General features: G+C 45.7%; 1 protein-coding gene across 3 annotated transcripts in view; it reads left to right on the top strand.

The window, feature by feature from the left end:
* Lars2 (leucyl-tRNA synthetase 2, mitochondrial) overlaps nt 1-22,992 on the top strand; it is a 110,836-nt gene that overhangs the window by 32,654 nt on the left and 55,190 nt on the right. For all 3 annotated transcript variants that reach the window (XM_075964033.1, XM_075964031.1, XM_075964030.1), the window contains exons 6-7: nt 20,568-20,657; nt 22,011-22,154. In XM_075964033.1, the coding sequence (XP_075820148.1) occupies nt 20,568-20,657; nt 22,011-22,154 (234 nt within the window). The remainder of the gene's footprint in view (nt 1-20,567; nt 20,658-22,010; nt 22,155-22,992) is intronic.

The following is a 22,992-nucleotide window of genomic DNA, read 5'->3' as shown; positions in this document are numbered from 1 at the left end:
CATTCCTTTCTTCCTTTTTGACTGAATGACTGGAGAGACCCATCAGCCTGAGTGGAGGAGAAGGGACAAAATGGGGAGGCAGAGGGCCAGTTTATTTAATTGACGAGATAAAGCTGCGCCTTTCACAAGCCATAGTCCCAAAGTCTCGTAAAAACCAGCAGATGGCTAAGTGACAAGTAGCCAGATATTTGAAAAATAAGATGGCTCAGCAGTGCTAGCTCGTGCCCCAGCAGAAGAGATAGAGCCCTGTAGCTGGGCCATAGGCTCGTTCTTCCTGACTCTCCCTGGGTCAGTGCTAGCTGGTGCCCCGGCAGAAGAGACAGAGCCCTGTAGCTGGGCCATAGTCTCGTTCTTCCTGACTCTCCCTGGGCGAGAGCTCTTGAGCTGTGTTCTCACCGTTCTTACGGGAAAAGATGAATGCTCTGGACTGTGGAACATGCCTTCCTAGAATTAGTGCATTTCTGGTGAAGTGTTGTCTCAGGACAGCCCCTCCTGTGCCTGCCTCTTTCAGGTGTTATTTCCAGAGCAGTGTGGGAAATGTTGGGAAGAAACTGAAAGCTGAATACAACCAGCTCAGCATCTACTAACAGAAGAGGAAAGAGAAGCAAGGGAGGAAGAGGAGAGAAAGGAGTTGGGGAAGAGGCTTTTATTTGTGGAGCACTTGCTTTCTGGAACAATTGGCCGGCTTCCTAAAAGGTGTAGACTGTGTTAATCTGCTTCCCATTAGTGCAGCAAATATCTGAGGTAATCGACCCACAACGAGAAAAAAATCGTCCTAGCTCACGGCCTAGGACGATCCGTGATTGACTGAGTCCCCCGAGAGGGATTAACACATCACAGCCTGGGACGATCCATGATTGACTGAGTCCCCCGAGAGGAATTAACACATTATGGCAAGCAGCACGCCAGAGAGCAGACAGAGCTGTTCACTTCATAGGCAGGAGTGGGAGGGAGGTAACCCAGAACCAGAAAGACAAACATGGTATGTACTCACTCAAAAGTGGATATTAGATGTGAAGCAAAGGATAACCAGGCTACAATCCACAGCCTCAGACAAGCTAGGTAACTAGGAGGATCCGAAGAGGGACACATGGATTTCCCTGGGAAGGGGAAATAGATGCGGTCTCCTGCATAAGCTGAGGGCAGGGGTGGGTGGGTGAGGGGTAGGGAGCTGGAGTGGAGGAGGAGATGGGAACACGAGGGATTGTGGTTGTCAAGTTGCGGCAGGATGGAGGGGAGAGTAATGAAAGAGATAACTTATTAGAGGGAGCCATTTGGGGGTTAAGGAGAAGCCTGGGACCAGGGAAACTCCCAGGAATCCACAAGGATGACCCCAGCTAAGACTCCTAGCAATAGTGGAGAGGGTGCCTGAACTGGCCTTCTCCTGTTATCAGATAGGTTTCTACCCTAAATTGTCATTAGAGCGTTCGTCCAGTAACTGATGGAAGAGATGCAGAGATCCACAGTCAAGCCCTGGGCTTGCTTCAGGAGTCCAGATATGACTGCCCCTAGATAAGCGGGGGAGAAAGTTTATTGTACTTTATTGTAGAGCCAGAGGCAGAGACATCTGGGAGAGTCCAGAGTGGACATGGCTATACTCAGCTGGGCCGTGTGAGGAGAAGAGGGAAGGAAGAGGAGTGAGAAGTAGCTGACCAAGAGAGGTGGCAAAGGCCAGGAGACTGGGAAAGAGTGAAGGGTTGACCAAAAGAGGAAAGGGGGCAGGAGGAGCAAAATGGCTGGATTACAGGGAAGGGCAGCCCAGCCCCTGGGCTGGAGGAGTCTTGGGTAGGGGGCAGTTGTGCCGTCTAGGAGGGCCCTGTAACAGGTAGAGACTGAGAGACGCTTGAGAAGGAACTGGTGGCTAGGTCCACTTCGATACGTTAAATAGGCCCCTCAGCCGATGTTCAGGAGAAATATACATCTGCAGGGTTTGGATGAGGACAAGGTGTTGCTTTTTCTGCCTCTCAAGCCCAGAAGGATGAATTAATCCTTGAAGGAAATGACACTGAGCTTGTTTCCAGGTCAGTGGCCTGATTTAGCAAGGCACAGCCGTTGAAACCAACAGTATCAGAAAGTTTTAGGATGGCTTCTTTGTGTCTGAAAACCAACAGTGCAGGAGGCTGATGAGTAGACCTAAGTTACCCAGCTTGAGAAACAGGACCCTGAATTATAAGTGCAATTTAGGGTGTCTTTGGGGGCAGTGAAAGACTCGTGTGCTGTGGCTAAGAGATACTCAGTGCAGCTGACTGCAGGGCTTTGGAGAGGCTGCATGAGCAGGAGCCAGGGCAGCGGAGCTGCTGTACCGCACTTACTCGGTGTTTGTACTCACCAATGCCTTACAGCCTGGCTAAGGCTGGGTGACTGCTGAGACAGCACTGATACTCTACATCCTGCATAAGGGAAAGCAGCTATTAACAGTGCCATCTCTACCGTACGGCCTCAGTAAGACCCAGCTGGCACTGAGGGCTGTGTGACACCCCCTTGTCAACACAAGTCTCTGTTTCTGTTTCTCTTGCTTTCTCATCATGTTGTAATTTCATCTGAAAAATTCAGGGGCTCAAGAGATGACTCAGCAGGTAAAAGTGCTTGCTGCTTAATCATGAGGTCTAGAGTTCAGATCCCAGCACTCAGATAAAAAGCTGTGTGTCCAACACACACCTATAACCCCAGCTTGGAGTGGGGTGGAGACAGCAGGACCATTTTTGCTTGCTGGATTCCAGCCTAGCTTATAAGACGAGTTCCAGATTCAAGGAGAGACCTTGCCTCAAAGGAATAGGCAGGAAGTGATAGAGAATGGTAGTGTTTTCTTCTGGCTTCATATGAATGTACAGGTTGTGTACCTGCACACACACACACTCACACACACACACACACTGACAGAAGGAGGAGGGAGGGAGACAGGGAGAAGGAAGGAGCTTGCGAGCAGCCATCATGCTTTAGCATCAAAGAATAGCAGCTCACGTATTTCACATTTCCAGGGCTATGTTGGGTTTCTTCATTCCTTGGCTGTAGTAATAGGGATGCGGCGGCGGGGCTATGTCCCCAAAACCCCAGCCGCCTGGCTCTGCCCGGCTAGCTTATGCCCCAAATAATTACACGGATACTGTATTCTTTTAAACACTGCTCTGGCCCATTTCTAATCATCTGTGTAGCGCCCCTAGGTGCGCTTACCGGGAAGATTCTAAGCCTAAGTCCATCCTGGGTTGGAGCTTCATAGCGTGCGTCTTCCCTGGAGCAGGTAGCATGGCGTCTCTCTGAAGGCGTCTGCTCTGGAGAGGAGAGCTGTCGAGTCTGAGCTCACTTCCTCTTCCTCCCGGCGTTCTGTTCTGTTTACTCCACCCACCTAAGGGTGGGCCTATCAAATGGGCCTAGCAGTTTCTTTATTGCTTAGCCAAAGGAATCAACAAATTGATATATGACACTCCCACATCACTTCCCCTTTTTCTGTTTAAACAAAAAAAGGAAGGCTTTAACCTTAACATAGCAAAATTACATATAACAAAACAGTTATCAAGTAAAGGTTACATCAGAAACATTTATACATATAACAAAATTGACTGTAAAATCCATACCAATGCAAATTATTCATACCTATATCGTTTCCCCCTTTAAATGTAAAAGAACATTTATAAACTATATTTGGGAACATGGGCGCAGTTTTTTCTCTCCAAACTGCTTCCTGCTGAATGGGGGCGTCGTTAATCAGATTATTTAGGGTGTAACCTGTGTGCCAGGTTTATCTCAGTTGGCAGTTGAGCAAGGCAATTTTCTGAAGATGTTCACAGCAACCCTTCAGGAGGACGTGGTCCATCATACCAAATCGGAATAGAAGAAATCCATAGAGTCTCATCCTCTGTGAAAACAAAATAAGAAACTCTTTTCCAAAGTATCATATCCTTAGATCCAAATTCTGAAATCATACCCTCATGATATCCGTTCTGGTTCCACTTGGCAGCCCATATAATGAAATGTCTCTCTGTACTTAGCTCCTTCACAGTCAAAAATTTTAAAGAAAACACAATGTACATAATCCAGACTCTCTGTGAATTTTCCATCTTTACGCGGCTTATTTTTATTTATATCTATAACTATCTGTACTCTGTCTCTTTAAAGACTTTACTTTTACTTTTTTCTTTTTAAACCATTAACTTTATTCTCTATATTCTTTTTCTTCTCTCTCCCAAGCCTACGTACATTCATCCAACAGTGTGACTCATTTAGTGGTCTGAATCTGTCCTATTGTGAATCTGCAATTTTTTACTATCCAGGAGCACTTTTGATTTGCGCCTTTAAATCATTAGGCGCTTAAGAATCTAAGCTGAGACATTCCTAAGTTAACTTTTTGCTTTTTGAGCGTATATCTGTGGACCAGGCTGTCTTTGAACTCTCAGAGATCCGCCTGTCTCTGCCTCCCAGGCATTGGGATTAAAGGTGTTTGCTACTACACCTTGAACTCACAGAGATCTGTTCGTCTCTGCCTTCTAGGCACTGGGATTAAAGGCGTGTGCTACCACACCTTGAAGTCACAGAGGTCTATCTCCCTCTGCCTCCCAAGTGTTGGGATTAAAGGTGTGTACTAAGACACACAACAACTCTCTTCCTTTTTTTTGTTTTTTGCTTTAAGAACTTTAACTTTCAGCTTGCATATATTTTTAACACACAGTAAACCATTTAGAAATTTTCTTTGTCTTTGAATCTCTCTTTACTGTATCTCTCTCTGTTTTTCTGACCACATGAGTCTTTAGTTTACCAAGCAATCTCAGTAGGACTAAAGGCGTGGCTTTGCCAGCTAGATCCAGTCCATTCCTTAGCTTTCCAGCCTCATGGCGGATATACAGGTCGCAGCCGTGATTATAGCATTTCAAGGTCCCTGCCAGCCAGCAAGCTACAACAGACGACACTCAAGTCCTCTCTCGGTAGCCGGCCCTCCTGCCTCAAACAGTCAGAGTTTGCCCTGGCAGGATGGCCCAGAAAGCTGGCATTTTTAAACGGCACAGCTTTTTTCCTGCTATGGCTTAAAACCGAAAAGCATGCGTTCAGCTTTTCGTCAACACCGTTTAAGTGTTTCGTGGCAGGACCTCTTAATGAGCTGCAGGCTTTGCAGCTAAAGCTGAGTCAGGAAGCCTCTTGGGGCTACCAGGTAGGAGCGGCACTCAGCACTTTAATTCTGAAACTGAGCGTGCAGCACAGAAATTCTTTTCATCCAAGTAACATCCAAATCTGACACGCAGAGCACTGCGCAGTCTGAAAACACGTCCCTGTATGGCGGCAGGAATCCGCCATGCTCTTCCGCCTGCCTAAGCCTGATTCTGCCTTCTGCCCAGGAGCAGGCAGGGAGCTCTGAGTCATCGTCAAGGTCTCAGAGCACTCTCCTTCAGATCCCAAGCGGGAACACAAACATAAAGCCAGATTTTGCACTGGCGGCACAGCCCCGGGAAGCCACACTTTAAAATAACGCAGCTTTTTTTCTGCTGCTGTTGCTGAATCAGGAAATCTCTCTACAGCACGCCACCAACAAACAGCAAAAATCTGTGTTAAATGCTCTCTCCCTTATTTTTAAGCCTTCTCAGGTTTTGTAAGTGGGTTTAGTTAGCCACACGTCTGGGTGTCATTTGTAGTAATAGGGATGCGGCGGCGGGGCTATGTCCCCAAAACCCCAGCCGCCTGGCTCTGCCCGGCTAGCTTATGCCCCAAATAATTACACGGATACTGTATTCTTTTAAACACTGCTCTGGCCCATTTCTAATCATCTGTGTAGCGCCCCTAGGTGCGCTTACCGGGAAGATTCTAAGCCTAAGTCCATCCTGGGTTGGAGCTTCATAGCGTGCGTCTTCCCTGGAGCAGGTAGCATGGCGTCTCTCTGAAGGCGTCTGCTCTGGAGAGGAGAGCTGTCGAGTCTGAGCTCACTTCCTCTTCCTCCCGGCGTTCTGTTCTGTTTACTCCACCCACCTAAGGGTGGGCCTATCAAATGGGCCTAGCAGTTTCTTTATTGCTTAGCCAAAGGAATCAACAAATTGATATATGACACTCCCACATCACTTGGCCTCACCTGTTTTGGCCTTTCCTTCCTCACCCTGGACTGGATTACAATTTAGGAATAGTGTCCTCTTCATCCCTAACACACGGGCCCTGCATCCTTCCAGCCTGAGTTCACTCAGATGCCATGGTCACGATTACAGAATGAAAAGTCATCATTGCGCCAAGGTCCTGGCACTTTATTTACATACGTGACTAAATACCAGATACTAGAAATAGCAAGTCCTACAGAGTGGCAGATATATTTTTAAATGAAATTTTTAATTTTAAAGGGATCAAAAACATCTTAAAACAAAAAACACCTTGAGGCAGGCGAGTGCCTGACAGCCAGGCTGGGGAGAAGCTTCCACTGGGAGAGCGCAGAGCCAGTTGCCTTGACAACGTGTGGCAGGCACTCCAAGTATTTGACAAGACAGTCTCCTTTTAGGTCCTGACAAGTGAAACCCGTTCGTCTGACCAGTCTCTGGCCCTGGGTTTCTGGTGCTCCATCAGAAAAATGAGTGTTTCCTTTGGGTGTCCCCTGTGGTTGGAACTCACCTTTGGGAGGGGGGCCAAGGTGGTGCCTTTGTCTTTACTGAAGTGATTTTGCTGAGTATCTTTTGGGACTGACATGTTTTGGTTGTCATGAAGTCTTGACCATGTCTTGGCACCTCTGCATGTTCAACTGGGCCATGCTTACGAGCCTTTTATCTTCCTCTACTTGAACCCTAGTCTAAAATAAATAAGTTAATTAATTAAAATTAAAATAAAAAGTTCACTGGATTGGGAGCTGGGAAATGTTTCAGTCACTAAAGTGACTGCTGTACACGTACAAAGCACCTGTGTTTGGATTCCCAGCGCCTACATAAAAGCTGATCGAGGACGGGGAGTATGGGGCAGGAGGATCCTGGAGCTCGCTGTCCAGCCAGCCTAGCCACACTGATGCGCTCCAGCTTAGTGAGAGACTTTGTCCCAAAAAGTCAAATGGAGAGTGACAAAAGATGCCCATTGTTTACATGTGAGCACACACGTGAACGTGTGCACTTACCCCACACACACATATGAGCACACACGTGAACGTGTACACTTACCCCCATACATGTGAGCACACACGTGAATGTGTGCACTTACCCCCCATACACATATGAGCACACACGTGAACGTGTACACTTACCCCCCATACATGTGAGCACACACGTGAACGTGTACACTTACCCCCCATACATGTGAGCACACACGTGCACGTGTGCACTTACCCCACACACACATGTGAGCACACACATGAACGTGTACACTTACCCCCATACATGTGAGCACACATGTGAACTGTGCACTTACCCAAACACACACATGTGAGCACTCACATGAACGTGTGCACTTACCCCCATACATGTGAGCACACACGTGAACTGTGCACTTACCCAAACACACACATGTGAGCACTCACATGAACGTGTGCACTTACCCCCATACATGTGAGCACACACGTGAACATGTACACTTACCCCCATACATGTGAGCACACACATGAACGTGTGCACTTACCCCCACACACACGTGAGCACGCATGTGAACGTGTGCACTTACCCACACACACACATGTGAGCACGCATTTGAATGTGTACACTTACCCCCATACATGTGAGCACACACGTGAACGTGTGCACTTACCCCCACACACACACATAGTTTCTGTTGTTCTATCAAGGCAATTTTCTGTGACTTTTTCTAAGTTTATGGTTTCATTTCTTGATCTTTGTCTCAGGTGAAATTGCTCACGCTGTGGCATGTTTCTCCAACTCATTGCTTAGCGGAGCTGCAGATAGCTCTGTGGCCACCACTGTCTGAATTGTGTATTATAAAAATGGTGTTTTCTTCCATCTCCTGGCCCTCATCCACGTCTAAGAAATTTCTTCATTCTCTCAGGAAACCTAGAGACTAGCCTCATGAAAGTATCCGTCGACAGCTTCTGCCCTGTTGAACTCACCGTTTGAGGATGTTTCAAATTACATCGGTGTTCCCTTTAGAAAGATGGAGTGCTGGTCTCTGCTCACCTATACTGACAACAGATTGCAGCTCAAACTAATCAATCTTCTCTGTAGCTCTATGGAGAGTGTTCTGTCCTAAATGTCGAGTTAGCAACGCTGTCCATTTGTTAGATTGCCACGATGAAGTCAGTTGGCAAAGAATAATTACCAAGAAATTTAGCAAATTGTTACTTTTTGTCTGCATATAAGTAGCTCCTATGATCTTGAGTACAATGGGGGGAGGAAATTGTCAAGTTACCAGGTACATGGTAAAACTCAAATACACATGTGCTCACACTTCTGAAGATGAACTGTTTTCAGTAAGAAAGACTGTGTCTTCAAAGCTGCAAGCCTTGATCTCCCTGCTGTTAATATTCTAAATTTTCTTTAAGAAATGTAGACTTCAAACCTTTCATATCACTTAAGAACTTGGCTTGTGGCCCTGGACTTGGAAAGCAAAGCCTTTAAGAAGAAGACACACACTGTATAAACGTGCAGTGTCTAGCATTCACAAGTTTTGGTTTTCTTTAAATGTTCATTTTCAATCTAAAGGTAGTTCTGCATGGAGAAACATAATTGCATAAAAATGAGTGCTCAGACCGATGTAGGCTCAAGATTAATGACCCTGATATTAACAGCTTTTCCTTCAATTCTGCAAAGAGGGTATCGGGGGTCTGATGCAGGACAGTGGCGAATGGGAACTGGCAGGTGGGAAGAAGGGGAACAAAGGAAAGAGGCCAGGAGAAAGTGCAGTGGGATCTCAGTAAGAGGGAGTCATGGGACGATGGTCCAGAAAGGAGGAGGGAGAAGGGGGGGGCACATGGCCTGGTGTGGTCCTGAAGATGTCAAGGAGTCACTGGGAAAGATGTAGTTTAGAGGGAGTGCAGCAGGACCTTGAGAGGAGGAGAGGCAGCCCTGGCCTGGAGCTGGTGAAGGCCAACAGCCTTGCTTCTCTTCCCACGGGGATAGACATGGAAGGGGATGCCGAGGGACTTTGCTGAGGAACAGTGAGGCTGTAAAGCTTCTCAGAGGTAGAAGAAAGGCCATTGTCCTATCATACGCTGCCCTGGACAGTACTCTGTGAGTCTGTAGAGTCGAGTCGTGAGTGAATGCATGTGCGGATCCATTTCCCTTTCTTCCCTAGCCCCCACTGCCCACTGGTGTCTGTAGTGATAAGAGCGGCGGGGCTGCGTCCCCAGCACCCCAGCCGCCTGGCTAGCTCATACCCCGAAATAATTACACGGACACTGTATTCTTTTAAACACTGCTTGGCCCATTTCTATCTAGCCTCTTCTAGGCTAACTCTCGCACCTGGACTAGCCCATTTCTAATATTCTGTGTAGCACAGCTAGGTGCGCTTACCGGGAAGATTCTAGCCTATGTCCATCCTGGGTCAGAGCTTCATCGCGTGTGTCTGCCCGGGAGCGGGGCATGGCGTCTCTCTGAGGTGTCTGCCCCCGAGAGGAGAGCTGTGGAGTCTGAGCTCACTTCCTCTTCCTCCCAGCATTCTGTTCTGTTTACTCCTCCCATCTATGTTTTAACCTATGAGGGCCAGCCAAGCAATTTCTTTATTTTTTTAACCAATGGCCTTCCTCCATAATTTCCCTTTTTTCTGTTTAAACAAAAAAAAAGGAAGGCTTTAACTTTAACATAGCAAAATTACATATAACAAAACAGTTATCAAGTAAAAATTACAATAATCTTTATCATAACTAAGGAAAACTATAACTATAACTAACTATTCTTAACTCCATCAAAGACTCCAGAAAGATACAATATTACCTAAGCAAACAAAAAGTAAGCAACTTTTAAACTCTAGAAATGACAGAGACATTTTGCTGCATGGACAGTCACCCAAAGTTCCTCTGTACCGTTGGGGCATCCATCTTCAGCCTTCAGGCCCATGGTATCCAGCAGACATTTCCATAAAGCAGGAAAATTCAAAGTCAGTTCAGTCACTATCTGTTGTGTCCTGCAGAATGTCTCGCAGACTCTTTCATGAATCAGGAACCCCGAAAGATCATCTCACCTTTAGGCAAGTTCAGTAGTACTCTCTCTGCGGGTTTTCTGTGTCCATTTTATGCAATAGTCCAGGCAAGAGCAGTTTCTTGCCCAAATGGCTATCAAAACTCCATAAGGTGCCTCTTCGATGCCCATCTTCTTCTTGAAGTAGATTGGTGCTGCCAGGAGCAGATGTGTCTCATTGTCATGAAAAGTCCTAAGTTATTAAAACATTTAAAATGCCATATTCTATAATCTTTGAAAGATATGAAGAATGCCTATCTAAAATATATCTATGTACATCGAGAAAATCTTAACTAACATGACTACAAGCTTGACTATTATGATTATCTATTAACAAGCTATATATATTACATTTTAAGTGAACTACACAATCACAATACCTTAATAAAGATCAGAAATACATATACATATAACAAAATTGACCTTAAATCTCTATCAATAAAGCAAAATCTATACTAATGCAAATTATTCATACCTATATCCTATCCCCCTTTAAATGTAAAAGAACATTTATAAACCATATTTGGGAACATGGGCGCAGTTTTTTCTGTCCAAACTGCTTCCTGCTGAATGGGGGCGTCGTTAATTAGGTCTTTCATGGTATAACCTGTGTGCTACTTTCATCTCAGTTGGCAGTTGAGCAAAGCAATTTTCTGACGATGTTCACAGCAACCCTTCAGGAGGGCGTGGTCCATCATACCAAATCGGAATAGAAGAAATGAACAGGTCTCATCCTCTGTGAAAACAAAATAAGAAACTCCTTTCCAAAGCATCATGTCCTTAGATCCAAATTTCAAATTCAAGGCATTTTCAAAATATCTATGTTGGATTAGTTCAGCAGCATTTATAAACAAATATCTTTTGGCATCTGTTGCTCCTTCTTCAGCATTCAAACAATTCAAAGAGAGCATAATAGCATACAGTATCAAAATTCTCTGTCTATTTTCCATCTTTGTACAGCTTTGTTTTAACCTCTATTTTGTTTATTTTTACTTTTAACTTTTTGCTTTTTGAGACAGGTTCTCTGTATCTTTGACCTAGAATAACTCTGTAGACCAGGCTGTCCTTGAACTCTCAGAGATCCGCCTGTCTCTGCCTCCCAGGCATTGGGATTAAAGGTGTACACTACTACACCTTGAACTCACAGAGATCTGTTTGTCTCTGCCTTCTAGGCACTGGGATTAAAGGTCTGTGCTACCACACCTTGAAGTCACAGAGGTCACTCTCCCTCTGCCTCCCGAGTGTTGGGATTAAAGGTGTGTACTACCACACCCAACTACTCTCTTTCTTCCTTATTTTTGTTTTTTACTTTAAGAATTTTAACTTTTAGTCTGCATATATTTTTAACACGCTGTAAATCATTTAAACATTTTCTTTGTCTTTGACGCTCTCTTTACTGTATCTCTCTCTGTTTTTCTGACCACATGAGTCTCTAATTTACCAAGCAATATTGGTAGGACTAAAGCTGTTGCTTTGGCGGCTGGATCCAGCCCATTCCTTAGCTTTCCAGCCTCATGGCTGAGGTACTGGCTGTAGCCATGTTTATAGCCACAACTCTATGGCATTTCAAGGTCCCTGCCAGCAAGCGAGCTTCAGCAGCCTGTGCTTGCAAACCGCATGAACCGCCTGTGTAAGAGTCAGAGTTTGCCCTGGCAGGACAGCCCTGAAAGCCAGCATTTTTAAACAGCGCAGCTTTTTTCCTGCTATGGCTGAAAACCGAAAAGCATGCGTTCAGCTTTTCGTCAACACCATTTAAGTGTTTTGTGGCAGGACCTCTTAATGAGCTGCAGGGTTTTGCAGCTAAAGCTGAGTCGGGAAGCCTCTCTTAGATGAGGTGCTTGCTTGCCTCTAGCAAGCAGAGTAGACCTGAGAAATTGTCACTATCAAGAAAACATGCTTTACTCTTTCCCAAGCTTTCTCAGGCTTTCAGTGGGTTCAGTTATCCACACGTCTGGGTGCCATTTGTAGTAATAAGAGCGGCAGGGCTGCGTCCCCAGCACCCCAGCCGCCTGGCTAGCTCATACCCCAAAATAATTACACGGACACTGTATTCTTTTAAACACTGCTTGGCCCATTTCTATCTAGCCTCTTCTAGGCTAACTCTCGCACCTGGACTAGCCCATTTCTAATATTCTGTGTAGCACAGCTAGGTGCGCTTACCGGGAAGATTCTAGCCTACGTCCATCCTGGGTCAGAGCTTCATTGCGTGTGTGTCTCTCTGAGGCATCTGCCCCCCGAGAGGAGAGCTGTGGAGTCTGAGCTCACTTCCTCTTCTTCCCAGCATTCTGTTCTGTTTACTCCTCCCATCTATGTTTTAACCTATGAGGGCCAGCCAAGCAGTTTCTTTATTTTTTTAACCAATGGCCTTCCTCCATCATGTGTCTTAGGAAAAAGACCCAGCAGCTGACCCTGTGTCAGCTCTTCTCATTGGTCAGTTAAAAGAGAGCAGGAGTGTGATGCTGAGCCAGCCTGACCCTAGGCCACTGAGCAGGGGACCTCACTGTGAATCCTGAAAGGCCGCTGCTGTTTCAGGTCTGGAAACTGCTCATGACGCACAGTTCTCCATTTGTCTTTGGAGTTTTGGAGACTCTGCACACAGGTTTCTTCAATCACTGTGTGGTGTGTTGGGGAGGCGTTTCCTCAGATGGAGTGCTGTGAATAAGCCAGACTGGGATTCCAGAACAATGGTCCCCTCATTTCTTTAAAAGCCTGTTGTATTTATAAAATTGTCTAGAACTCTGCCTCAGGCTAGAATTGCTTTGCTTTGCTTTGCCCAGGCTAGACTGAAACTCACTGTGTAGCTCAGACTGGCCTCAAGTTCAAGGGAATTTTCCTGCCTCGGCCTCCTGAGTATGAGATTATCGGTGTTTATTACCACATTTGGCTTTGGCCTTGTCTGTTTTGTAAATATGATGACCCTTAACTCCTGGAACGAGTGTTTTGTTTAATGAGGTGTTGACACTGTTGGAAGGGCAGGCTGGTTCTCTTGCAGCATCTGTGTCAGAGGGAGCTCTCTGGCCTGCGGTGGCCCAGACCATCCAGGCCCCGGGGCTCCACTTCTGCCTCCAGTCCTGTGCTCCTCCTCTCATCCTCATAATCCGGCAGCCTGCTTGAGAGGCTGGCTGCAAGCTTTCAATCCTCCTGCCTCAGCCTCCTGCTGCTAGCTTTCTATAGAGGAGAAGAAAAAGCCCTAGACAAAAACAACAGGAAGAGCTGATTCAGACCCAAACCAGAACTGTGCCAAGCTATCAGTCACGCTCTATTCCCTCTTCTGCCTAGAGACTGCTGAGGGGCCTCTGAGTGTCCTTCCTGACATCACACTTGAGTGGAGCACCAGGTGGATCCTGAATGCCGTGATTCCAGCACACAGTGCATTGTCCTCCTGTATCACAGACATAACCAAACCTTGGTGCCTCCACCTCCTGGACATCATCAATGCCAGATCCCTGGGCCAGAAGTCACGGTCACACTGGCTTAATTGTTAGGTTAAATTATTCAAGGTCATCGGGTGAAAATGGCTGGTTTCCGAGAGGTTGCCTTGAGCCTCTTTGTGTTTCTGAGAGAGCATATCTATCTTCTGCCTGGGGTTCTGTGTTTACCTATAAATCTGTGGAATATTTTTTACGCTGACCCCAGGCAGAGTAAACTGTAAGATTACAATGTGGAGGAGTCACTTTCCTGAGATCTCAGACAGCTAGATGGTGCTCTCTGGAGCTCACAGGTGTAAAAGCTTGATAGAGATCTGTGTGGAGCGAAGCCAAACTGCAGCTGTTTTCAGAGCTGTGCATTTAAATATTTGTGCTGAACCAGTGGAACCTTAATGCAGCATGGCTTGTTTGTGTATGAGTGATTCCTGCATGTTTGTATGTGCGCAGAGTGCTTGCCTGAAGAGGTGTCAGATCTCTTGGAAGTGGACTTACAGACAGCTGTGGTTTACCAAAATGTATGCTGGGACCAGTCCTTTGTAAGCAAGCACAGTAAGTGCTCTTAATTGCTGAGCCATCGCTCCAGCTGTGTGAACTTATTTGAAAGCAGGGGAAATGAGGTACAGATGCTGCTCATTCATTCCCAGCCACCCAGACCCCAGATAATCTGATCACACAGAAACTGTATTATTTACAATACTGTTTGGCCAATAGCTTAAGCGTATTTCTAGCTAGCTCTTACATCTTAAATTAACCCATTTCTATTATTTTATATTTTACCAAAGGCCCTGGTTTACCAGCAAGGTTTCCATGAGTCTGTTTCCTGCGGCAGCTACATGGCTTCTTTCCAGCGCTGCCTAATCTTTCTGTATATGTCTGTTTGGATTTTCTGCGTGGCTTTACTCTGTTAAGCTATTGGCCTAAAGCAACTTCTTTATTAACCAATGGCGATAAAACATAATAACAGGATATAGAGGAGAATCCACTTAGGGATATTTTAAATTGTTTAAAATCTAGATGCTAAAATAAATCACTTGTCCCTAGCAAACCCCTGTCTCTCTCGTGCCAGGTTCCTGGTGCTTTACCAGCCGTGTTCAACAGAGTGACCACATCTGGTTTAGGAGAGAAGCTGAGTAAATACACTACTAAATGATATTTAATCTCCTTTGTTACTTTTTATGGACCGTCCACTAGAGAATGGCCTGGTTAAAGTTCCCTTGATCTGCCTGTGGCTTCAGACTTAAAATGAAATAATATAAACCCTTAGATAAAGATTGCACCATTAGCATTGAAAGTTAAAAAGAGTGTATGGTGCCTCACCCTGTAATCTAACATGTGGGAGGGTAAGACAGGAAGAGTGCCCTGAGTGTAAGGCCAGCCTGGGTTCTATACACGATTCCATCTCAAAGCACAGAAAAGGAGGGCTGGGCGGTGCTGGCACACGCCTTTAATCTCAGCACTCGTGATGCAGAGGCAGGAGGATCTCTGTGAGTTTGAGGCCAGCCTGGTCTACAGAGTGAGTTCCAGGACAGGCAGGGCTTCACAGAGAAACCCTGTCTCAAAAAACCAAATTTAAAATAAATAAATAAATAATAAAAATGAAATCCATGTGTAGCTGAATAATTTGGGAGGACTGTCTTCCTTGTTAACTCTGTAGTGTTAGCACATATGGTAGGCACTTAAGTGTACTTTTGTCCGCGTGTTCCCACACATGTGAGCACACTTGTGCACAGACTGGTGACAAAGCATCTTTCTAGCCATTGTCAGGTAATCCTCAGGGAGCAGAGTCTTTGTCTTATTTGGGAAGGAAGACTGTTAATATTTTCTGCTCTCTTAACTGTAGAACTGTGTTTTGAGTAAGTAGTTCATGGTGAGCATGTGAAATCCCGTGTTCTCTAACTGTAGAACTGTATGCAGTGAGCACGTGAAATCCTGTGTTCTCTAACTGTAGAACTGTGTGCAGTGAGCACGTGAAATCCTGTGTTCTCTAACTGTAGAACTGTGTGCAGTGAGCACGTGAAATCCTGTGTTCTCTAACTGTAGAACTGTGAACAGTGAGCACGTGAAATTCTGCGTTCTCTAACCGTAGACTGTGTACAGTGAGCACAGAAAAGGAGGTTTTGCTTTTTAACCAGTTGTTTAAACTAAAAACTTTTAAGTGACATAATTTCAAAAAAAATGCCTTTGATGATTTTAGAGGATGAGAATTCACTGTTTTCATTTTGTTCTATTCTAATGGGCGAATGATGGCAGGTTCCAGAAGAGATGTGTGACTCTCATTGCTTGTAAGTTACTTGACTTAGTAAGAAAGCTGGCCTCGCACAGGTAGGAAGGCTCAGCGGGGAGACCGCATCACTCTCCTGAGGCCCAGCCTCCTTGGGCAGTTGTACAGCAGTGGCTCTGACCACACAGCAGTGGCTCTGACCACACAGCAGTGACTCTGGCCACACAGCAGTGGCCCTGACCACACAGCGTGGCTCTGACCACACAGCAGTGGCCCTGACCACACAGCGGTGGCTCTGACCACACAGCAGTGGCCGTGACCCCACAGCAGTGGCTCTGACCACACAGCAGTGGCCGTGACCACACAGCAGTGGCCGTGACCACACAGCAGTGGCCCTGACCACACAGCAGTGGCCCTGACCACACAGCAGTGGCCGTGACCACACAGCAGTGGCCGTGACCACACAGCAGTGGCTCTGATCACACAGCAGTGGCTCTGACCACACAGCAGTGGCCGTGACCACACAGCAGTGGCCCTGACCACACAGCAGTGGCTCTGACCACACAGCAGTGACTCTGACCACACAGCAGTGGCCGTGACCACACAGTAGTGGCCCTGACCACACAGCAGTGGCCCTGACCACACAGCAGTGGCCCTGACCACACAGCAGTGGCCATGACCACACAGCAGTGGCCCTGACCACACAGCAGTGGCCGTGACCACACAGCAGTGGCCCTGACCACACAGCAGTGGCCGTGACCACACAGCAGTGGCCCTGACCACACAGCGGTGGCCGTGACCACACAGCGGTGGCCCTGACCACACAGCAGTGGCCGTGACCACACAGCAGTGACTCTGACCACACAGCAGTGGCCGTGACCACACAGCAGTGACTCTGACCATACAGTGGTGACTGTGACCACACAGCAGTGGCCGTGACCACACAGCAGTGGCCGTGACCACACAGCAGTGACTCTGACCACACAGCAGTGGCTCTGACCATACAGCGGTGGCCGTGACCACACAGCAGTGGCCGTGACCACACAGCAGTGACTCTGACCACACAGCAGTGGCTCTGACCACACAGCAGTGGCCCTGACCACACAGCAGTGGCTCTGACCATACAGTGGTGGCCATGACCCCACAGCAGTGGCTCTGACCATACAGTGGTGGCCGTGACCACACAGCAGTGGCTGTGACCACACGGGTTTCCTCTGGATGGCAGTTGCAGAAGCAACAGATAAAACAGCTCAAGTCCAAATGTGAAGTTAGGAAGAAAGGGGCCCAAACTCCCTCTTTCACCTTGGCTGGTGCCCAGAAGGAACACAGGTGAATGGCTGGCTAGATGAAGCTCTCCTGCTCCTCTCTTTCTTCCCTGGCTCTTCTACTTCAGTAAAACTGATTTCCAAAACCACAAACCTGGTTGAAGGTAATGCCGTTCTATTGCTATGTGACTTCAGTGTCCAGAAGCAGATTCAGGGGCTTAGAGAGTGTATTATAAAATATTCTCATTGTAATACATAGTCATTATAATTCATTTTCTAATTTGTTATAGTATATTCATTGGAAATTTTTTTATATTTTATTATGAGCAACTTAAATACAAAATAAAGTGTTAATTGGCCCCATTCATAGTTTCATTTTATTCATATTTGCTTTACATACTTTTTAAAAACCATAGTCAATAAAGACTTTTTTAATAAAAAGAAAAAAAGATATTTCTACAATAGCAAGGTCTAAGGAAATTTTCCCATAATCCTCACCCACCCCTCACCGACCCTACCCTTCAATTCAATCTATTTTCCTTGTGTACTTGTGACTATATACACAATTCAACTGTGAAACCTAAATGAGATATACAGATTTGCTTTTGTAGACAGACTTTCACATGTCTATCTTATTCCCAGTTCAGCAGCACTTTGGGGTCCCTCCGTGTTGGAAAGCATAAAATGATGAGTGAAACAAAATAGAAGCTGGCTCCTGACAGGTTAAAAGTGGATTTAAAGATATTTGACCAGAGAAGCTAAAGAGAGCAATTCTGTGCCGTGCTAGTAGGTGAAGGGTTGAGGTGTCAGCTTTAGCACTGATGAAGTTGACTTGAGGAGACAACACTCCCTGTCTGTTAGTCAGATTCTTGAGTTGGTAGAGTTCCTCTCGTGCCTGGCACCCCTGTATACCAGATGCCTATGCAGTTCCTGGGAGCTGGTGATTCATGTATGTAGCAGAGAAACCATAGCTTAGGCATTGGTGGGGGCCAGGCTGCTTGGGACCACCAATAGAATGGCTGGTTTGTCACTGTGTGTCATTGTAGGGACATGGAACTGGTGGTCAGAGATGAGTTATTCTGCATCTTTAAAAAAAGATTCATTTGTTTGTTTTATGTATATGGATATTTTGCCTGTATTTATGCCTGCACACTACTAAAAGGCACCAAATTCCATGAGACTACAGTTATAAACAGTTCTAAGCTGGGAACTGAACTCAGGACCTGGAAAAACAGCCAGTTCTCTTAATTGCTGAGCTATAGGCTCTGTTCTGCATTAAAATAAGAAAACTGTTTTCTGGGCTTGGGTTATTTATAGCTCAGTGTTAGAGCACTTGTTAGCATGCCTGAGTCTCTGGGTTTGATCCCAAGTACTGCCCGAAAATATCGTTTTTTAATATTGGCGCTCTGCTACTTAAAACAACAGCAATAGCAAAACAGCAATAATAAAACAACCAAGGAAAGCTAGGAATGCAGCTCAATTGCTAGAATGCTTGCCTAACGTACATGAAGCCCTGGATTAATTAGATCCCCAGCAGCACACAATCTGGGCGTAGTGACTGGCATGTTTCTATAACTTCGCATTCAAGAAGCAGGTAGATCAGAAGTTCAAAGTTTGAGGCTACCCTTGACTACGTGAGACCCTGCCTCAAAAGGAATGAATGAATTTAACAGAAGAAAAACAGCCCTTTTAGGTTACCACTTCCTATTATACTTGCCTTCCTCCTGGGTTTGAAGCTTTCCTTATTTGTTCATCTTAAGGAATATAGAAGTGGTCCGCACTTGGATAAAGTCTATCTTTTGTAGGAATATCAGCTACAGGTGGAGCCATTTGAGAAACATTTTCCCACTATCCCCTGTAGACAGACTTTTCTTTTCTGTTCTGTTGTAATAAGGGTGGCGGGCTACATTCCTGGCGTCCGGCTGCCCGCATGGTTAGCTTATGCCCCGAAATAATTACACCAAAACTGTATTCTTTTAAACACTTCTTGGCCCATTAGTTCCAGCCTCTTATTGGCTAGCTCTTACATATTGACCTAACCCATTTCTAATAATCTGTGTAGTCCACGAGGTGGCTTACCAGGGAAGATCTTAACTTGCGGCTGTGTCGGGAGTGGGAGAATCATGGCAACTGCCTGACTCAGCTTCTTTCTCCCAGCATTCTGTTCTGTTTACTCCGCCTACCTAATTTTCTGTCCTATCAGAGGCCAAGCAATTTCTTTATTACTTAACCAATGAAACAACAGAAAGATGACCCTCCTCCATCACTGTTCGCCAGTTCCCAAATAACCAACACAGAGACTTAATATTAATTATATGTGCTTGGCCAATAGCTGCGGCTTATTACTAACTAGCTCTTACAACTTAAATTAACCCATATTTCTTATCTGTGTTCTAGCATGTGTCTCGTGGCTTGTTACCTCATTTTGTACACATTCTGTTTCCTCTGTTTCTGAATGGTGACTCTTGAGACTCTACCCTTCTTCCCAGCATCCTCCTAGTCTGGCTCTCCTGCTCTGTCTCTTCCTGCCCAGCTAAAGGCCTGTCAGCTCTTTATTAACCAATGAGAGTGATACATATTTACAGTGTACAAAGATTGTTCCACAGAAACCTCCTTTTCTCTTTTTCTGCCAATGGCAGTGCTGAGGATTAACTGCAAGGTCTCAGGGTTGCTAGGCAAATAAGCACTCTGTCACTAAGCTATGCCCAGCCCTTTATCCATGGCTTTTACTTAAAGTTCAGCAGCACTAGAAAAAGAGAAACGCATGACCGTTGTAAGTTACTTTGACTTCACCAATGTCAAACCTCATCAGTTAATGAAGTTCCATTTTTTTAAATTTTATATTTAAAAGTGTTTTTCAGGCAAAATGTAAACTTTAGGAATTTTTGATTAATTTCCCCATGTAGACAACAGCTTGATTCATATTATACAGTAAAGGGAGAATAATGAGGCTATGGAAACTATCAAATCGTAGGTTCTATGTAGACACAAGATTTAGTTTGAAATGAAATAGTCTTGACATAATTGCTTTCCAGATGAGCTACAGTCTTGTTCCCCAGCATATGTTTATCCAGGCAGAAATGTCCAAGGCTGGATTGGAATGATGGCTCGCTAGTGAAGAGTACTTGCTGCTTTTCTAGAGGACCTGAGTTCTGGCTTTTCACAGCCATCTGTACTCCGGTTCCAGGGGGTCCGGCAACCTCTTCTGGCCTCCATCAATAATAGCACTCGTGCACATACCCCACACTACACGCATACAATTTTGAGTAAACATGAAATATTTATTTAAAAAAGTTCATATCCGTTTCCTATACTGTAACTTGTTAGTCATGGGTGACAGGCAAAGGGCTTGAGAGTCTCTTATCATTGTAAATATCTAGGAAAGATGGAGGAGACATTCCAATAACACCATCTCTTTCTTCCCAGAATAAATGGCTATTCCCTCACTTTGAGAGTTAGCAGAGATAAGTTGGTAAATACTTGGACATTTAGTTGCTTTTAAGAACTGAATCTCAAAGCTGTGGTATGTGTGGTGCAGTGCTTGTGGGGTCTGACTGTGCATTTATGCCTCTTCCTTTTTTGGCAGGAAATCACTACCTGTTTGCCAGATTACTACAAATGGACTCAATACCTATTTATCAAACTCTATGAAGCTGGACTGGCCTATCAAAAGGAGGTACATTCATGTTAGCTACCCTTTTAAAACTTTATGAATTTTCTCCATCTTAGAATCATCACTTTTAACCAGGTGTGGCGGCCCACACCTTTAATCCTAGCACTTGAGAGGCAGAGGCAGGTGGATCTTGGTGAGTCCGAGACCAGCCTGGTCTGCAGAGTGAGTTCCAGGACAGCCAGAGCTACAAAGTGAGATTTGTCCAAAGATGCATGTGCCTCGGGGTTGTAGGCTCCTCTGCAATAATCCTAGCACGGCCAAAATAAAACAGGATTTCTTTTTACCTACTAAGTAAAACCCTTCCTGTGTCTCCCTGGTGTTAGTGGTAATAACAGATGGGCCAACTTTCTTTGGCTTATGACCCTAAAAGTTTTAGGTCCTAGATTCTTAATATCCTGGTCATCTCTTTATACTTTTGAGGTGAAGACCTTGGGGACCCCATGTTGGAGGAAATAAACTGTCCCATGCTCCTCTTCCCATCTGATTCCAGATGGCATAGTCTCAAGTTTTTGGTGACTATATTACTTGCAGTTATAGAATCACAACCCAGATTATAGCTCATGAATTAGCTGACCTCTCCCCACCCTGATTTCTGTGCTGATGTGGAAGACATCCAGAACCAGTCAGGTCCCAACGTATCTTGAAAGAGCCACTGAAGCGACCGTAAAGGGCTGACTGCTGACTTTAGCACAGTCTCAAAGGGCTGGAAAGTTCCTGGCACTGGTGAAAGGATACCTGACTTCCTCCCCGTCTGCCAGTGTCTCTGAGACCTTAGGTGTGTTTTATTGCTTCTCTGCTCCTCATATTCATTCTCTGTGACATGATTCTCTGAGGATGAGTCTTCCTACCACACCACAAAGCCAACTGTGAGAACGAAAAGGGCACACGTAAGCTCCTGGAAGACTAAGGCAGGAGTAGCTCAGCTGTCAAGCTCACCACTTAGCTGTAATCCACTTAGCATGGAAACCAGCACCTGGTTATCCCTTCGTAAAAGTCAGTGTTGTTATTAAAAAGCAGTATATTTATTTCTTCTGCAGTAATCCTATTTTTCTAAACATTAAATAGATAACCATTTTTTTCTTCTTTTCCAAAGTGTTCTAAAATTTCAAATCCTAAATGTTCATCCTGTCATTCAAGAAAACCTAGGGTCGATTTAGACATGTTCCCAAAGGCTTCCATCTTCCCCTAGTCTACTCTAACAAGGGCATTTCATGTGTCCTTGCCACAGCTTACTAGTGGCCCATTGGCCAGGCAGCCCATCCTAAAGATGCCCTCAGGCTTGGAGCCACACTGTTCTCTAGGGGCCCCTCCACAGGACATTCACCACGGTGTACCCCGTCTCCTGCATCCTAACAGGCCTTGGTTAACTGGGATCCAGTGGACCAAACAGTGCTGGCCAATGAGCAAGTGAATGAATATGGCTGTTCATGGCGTTCTGGAGCCAAGGTGGAGAAGAAATATCTCCGACAGTGGTTCATTAAGACAACTGCATATGCGAAGGTAAGTGATGTAAGAGACTCCTGGTAACGTCCAGTGTGTGGGCAGACACACCGGTGGCTCTGCTGAAGGAGCCTGGGAAGCAGAGAGCCCCAATGTTGTTCACAGTACAGCGTGGTGGGCAAGAGGAAGCTTTAACAAGAAAGGCACCCGGAGGTTATTACAGGTTCCCTGAGCTGTCAGAAAGCAACAGTAACTCTATCTGTAATTATGAATCCATGGAAGGAAAAGGGAATGAGTCCTTGTGAAGCTCAGGAGGGGTTGGGTTCTAGTTTCTCTGTACCGGCGCTTATAGTGTCCTAGAGTGAAGAGCTGACTGGTCTCTAGAAGAGAAGGCCAGGGTAGGAGTGAGCTGGGTCAAGTCCAAAGCTCCAGATGTGACCCTTCTGTGCCTCTGTAACTGTGAAGGTTGCCCTGGGCCTCAGTTTCCTGATGAGTAAGATGAGTGATTAGAGCTGATGATGATGGTTCAAGCACCTTCTGACTGATTTCCATATTCAGAGATTCAAGACAAAGCCAGCAGTAGAAGCAGAGTTGCTTACTGAGTCACAATGGCCTGGACGAAGTTCTGTATGTGTGTAATACCCAGTGCTTCTATTTTGAGTTAAGTCTCAAAGGCAGCCCATGGCATGCCTGGACAAAGTCTGGTTCTCATCTGCAGATAACTCAGGTCAGATATTGTGTGCAGGGCTCACGTTGAGAGAAAGCACAGAGTTCTAGGCAGCTTCTGATTCCCACATTCCGGGCCAAACCCAAACCACACCCCACCAGCTCAGCAGACCCTCACTGTCCTCCCTCCAGAGACTGCAGTGAGGGTCATTTTATTTTAGTTCAGTTTTGT

This window comes from Microtus pennsylvanicus, chromosome 3, assembly GCF_037038515.1.
Source record: "Microtus pennsylvanicus isolate mMicPen1 chromosome 3, mMicPen1.hap1, whole genome shotgun sequence".
In the NCBI taxonomy this organism is placed as follows: Eukaryota; Metazoa; Chordata; class Mammalia; order Rodentia; family Cricetidae; genus Microtus; species Microtus pennsylvanicus.
This window is presented reverse-complemented; position numbering and strand designations above follow the sequence as displayed.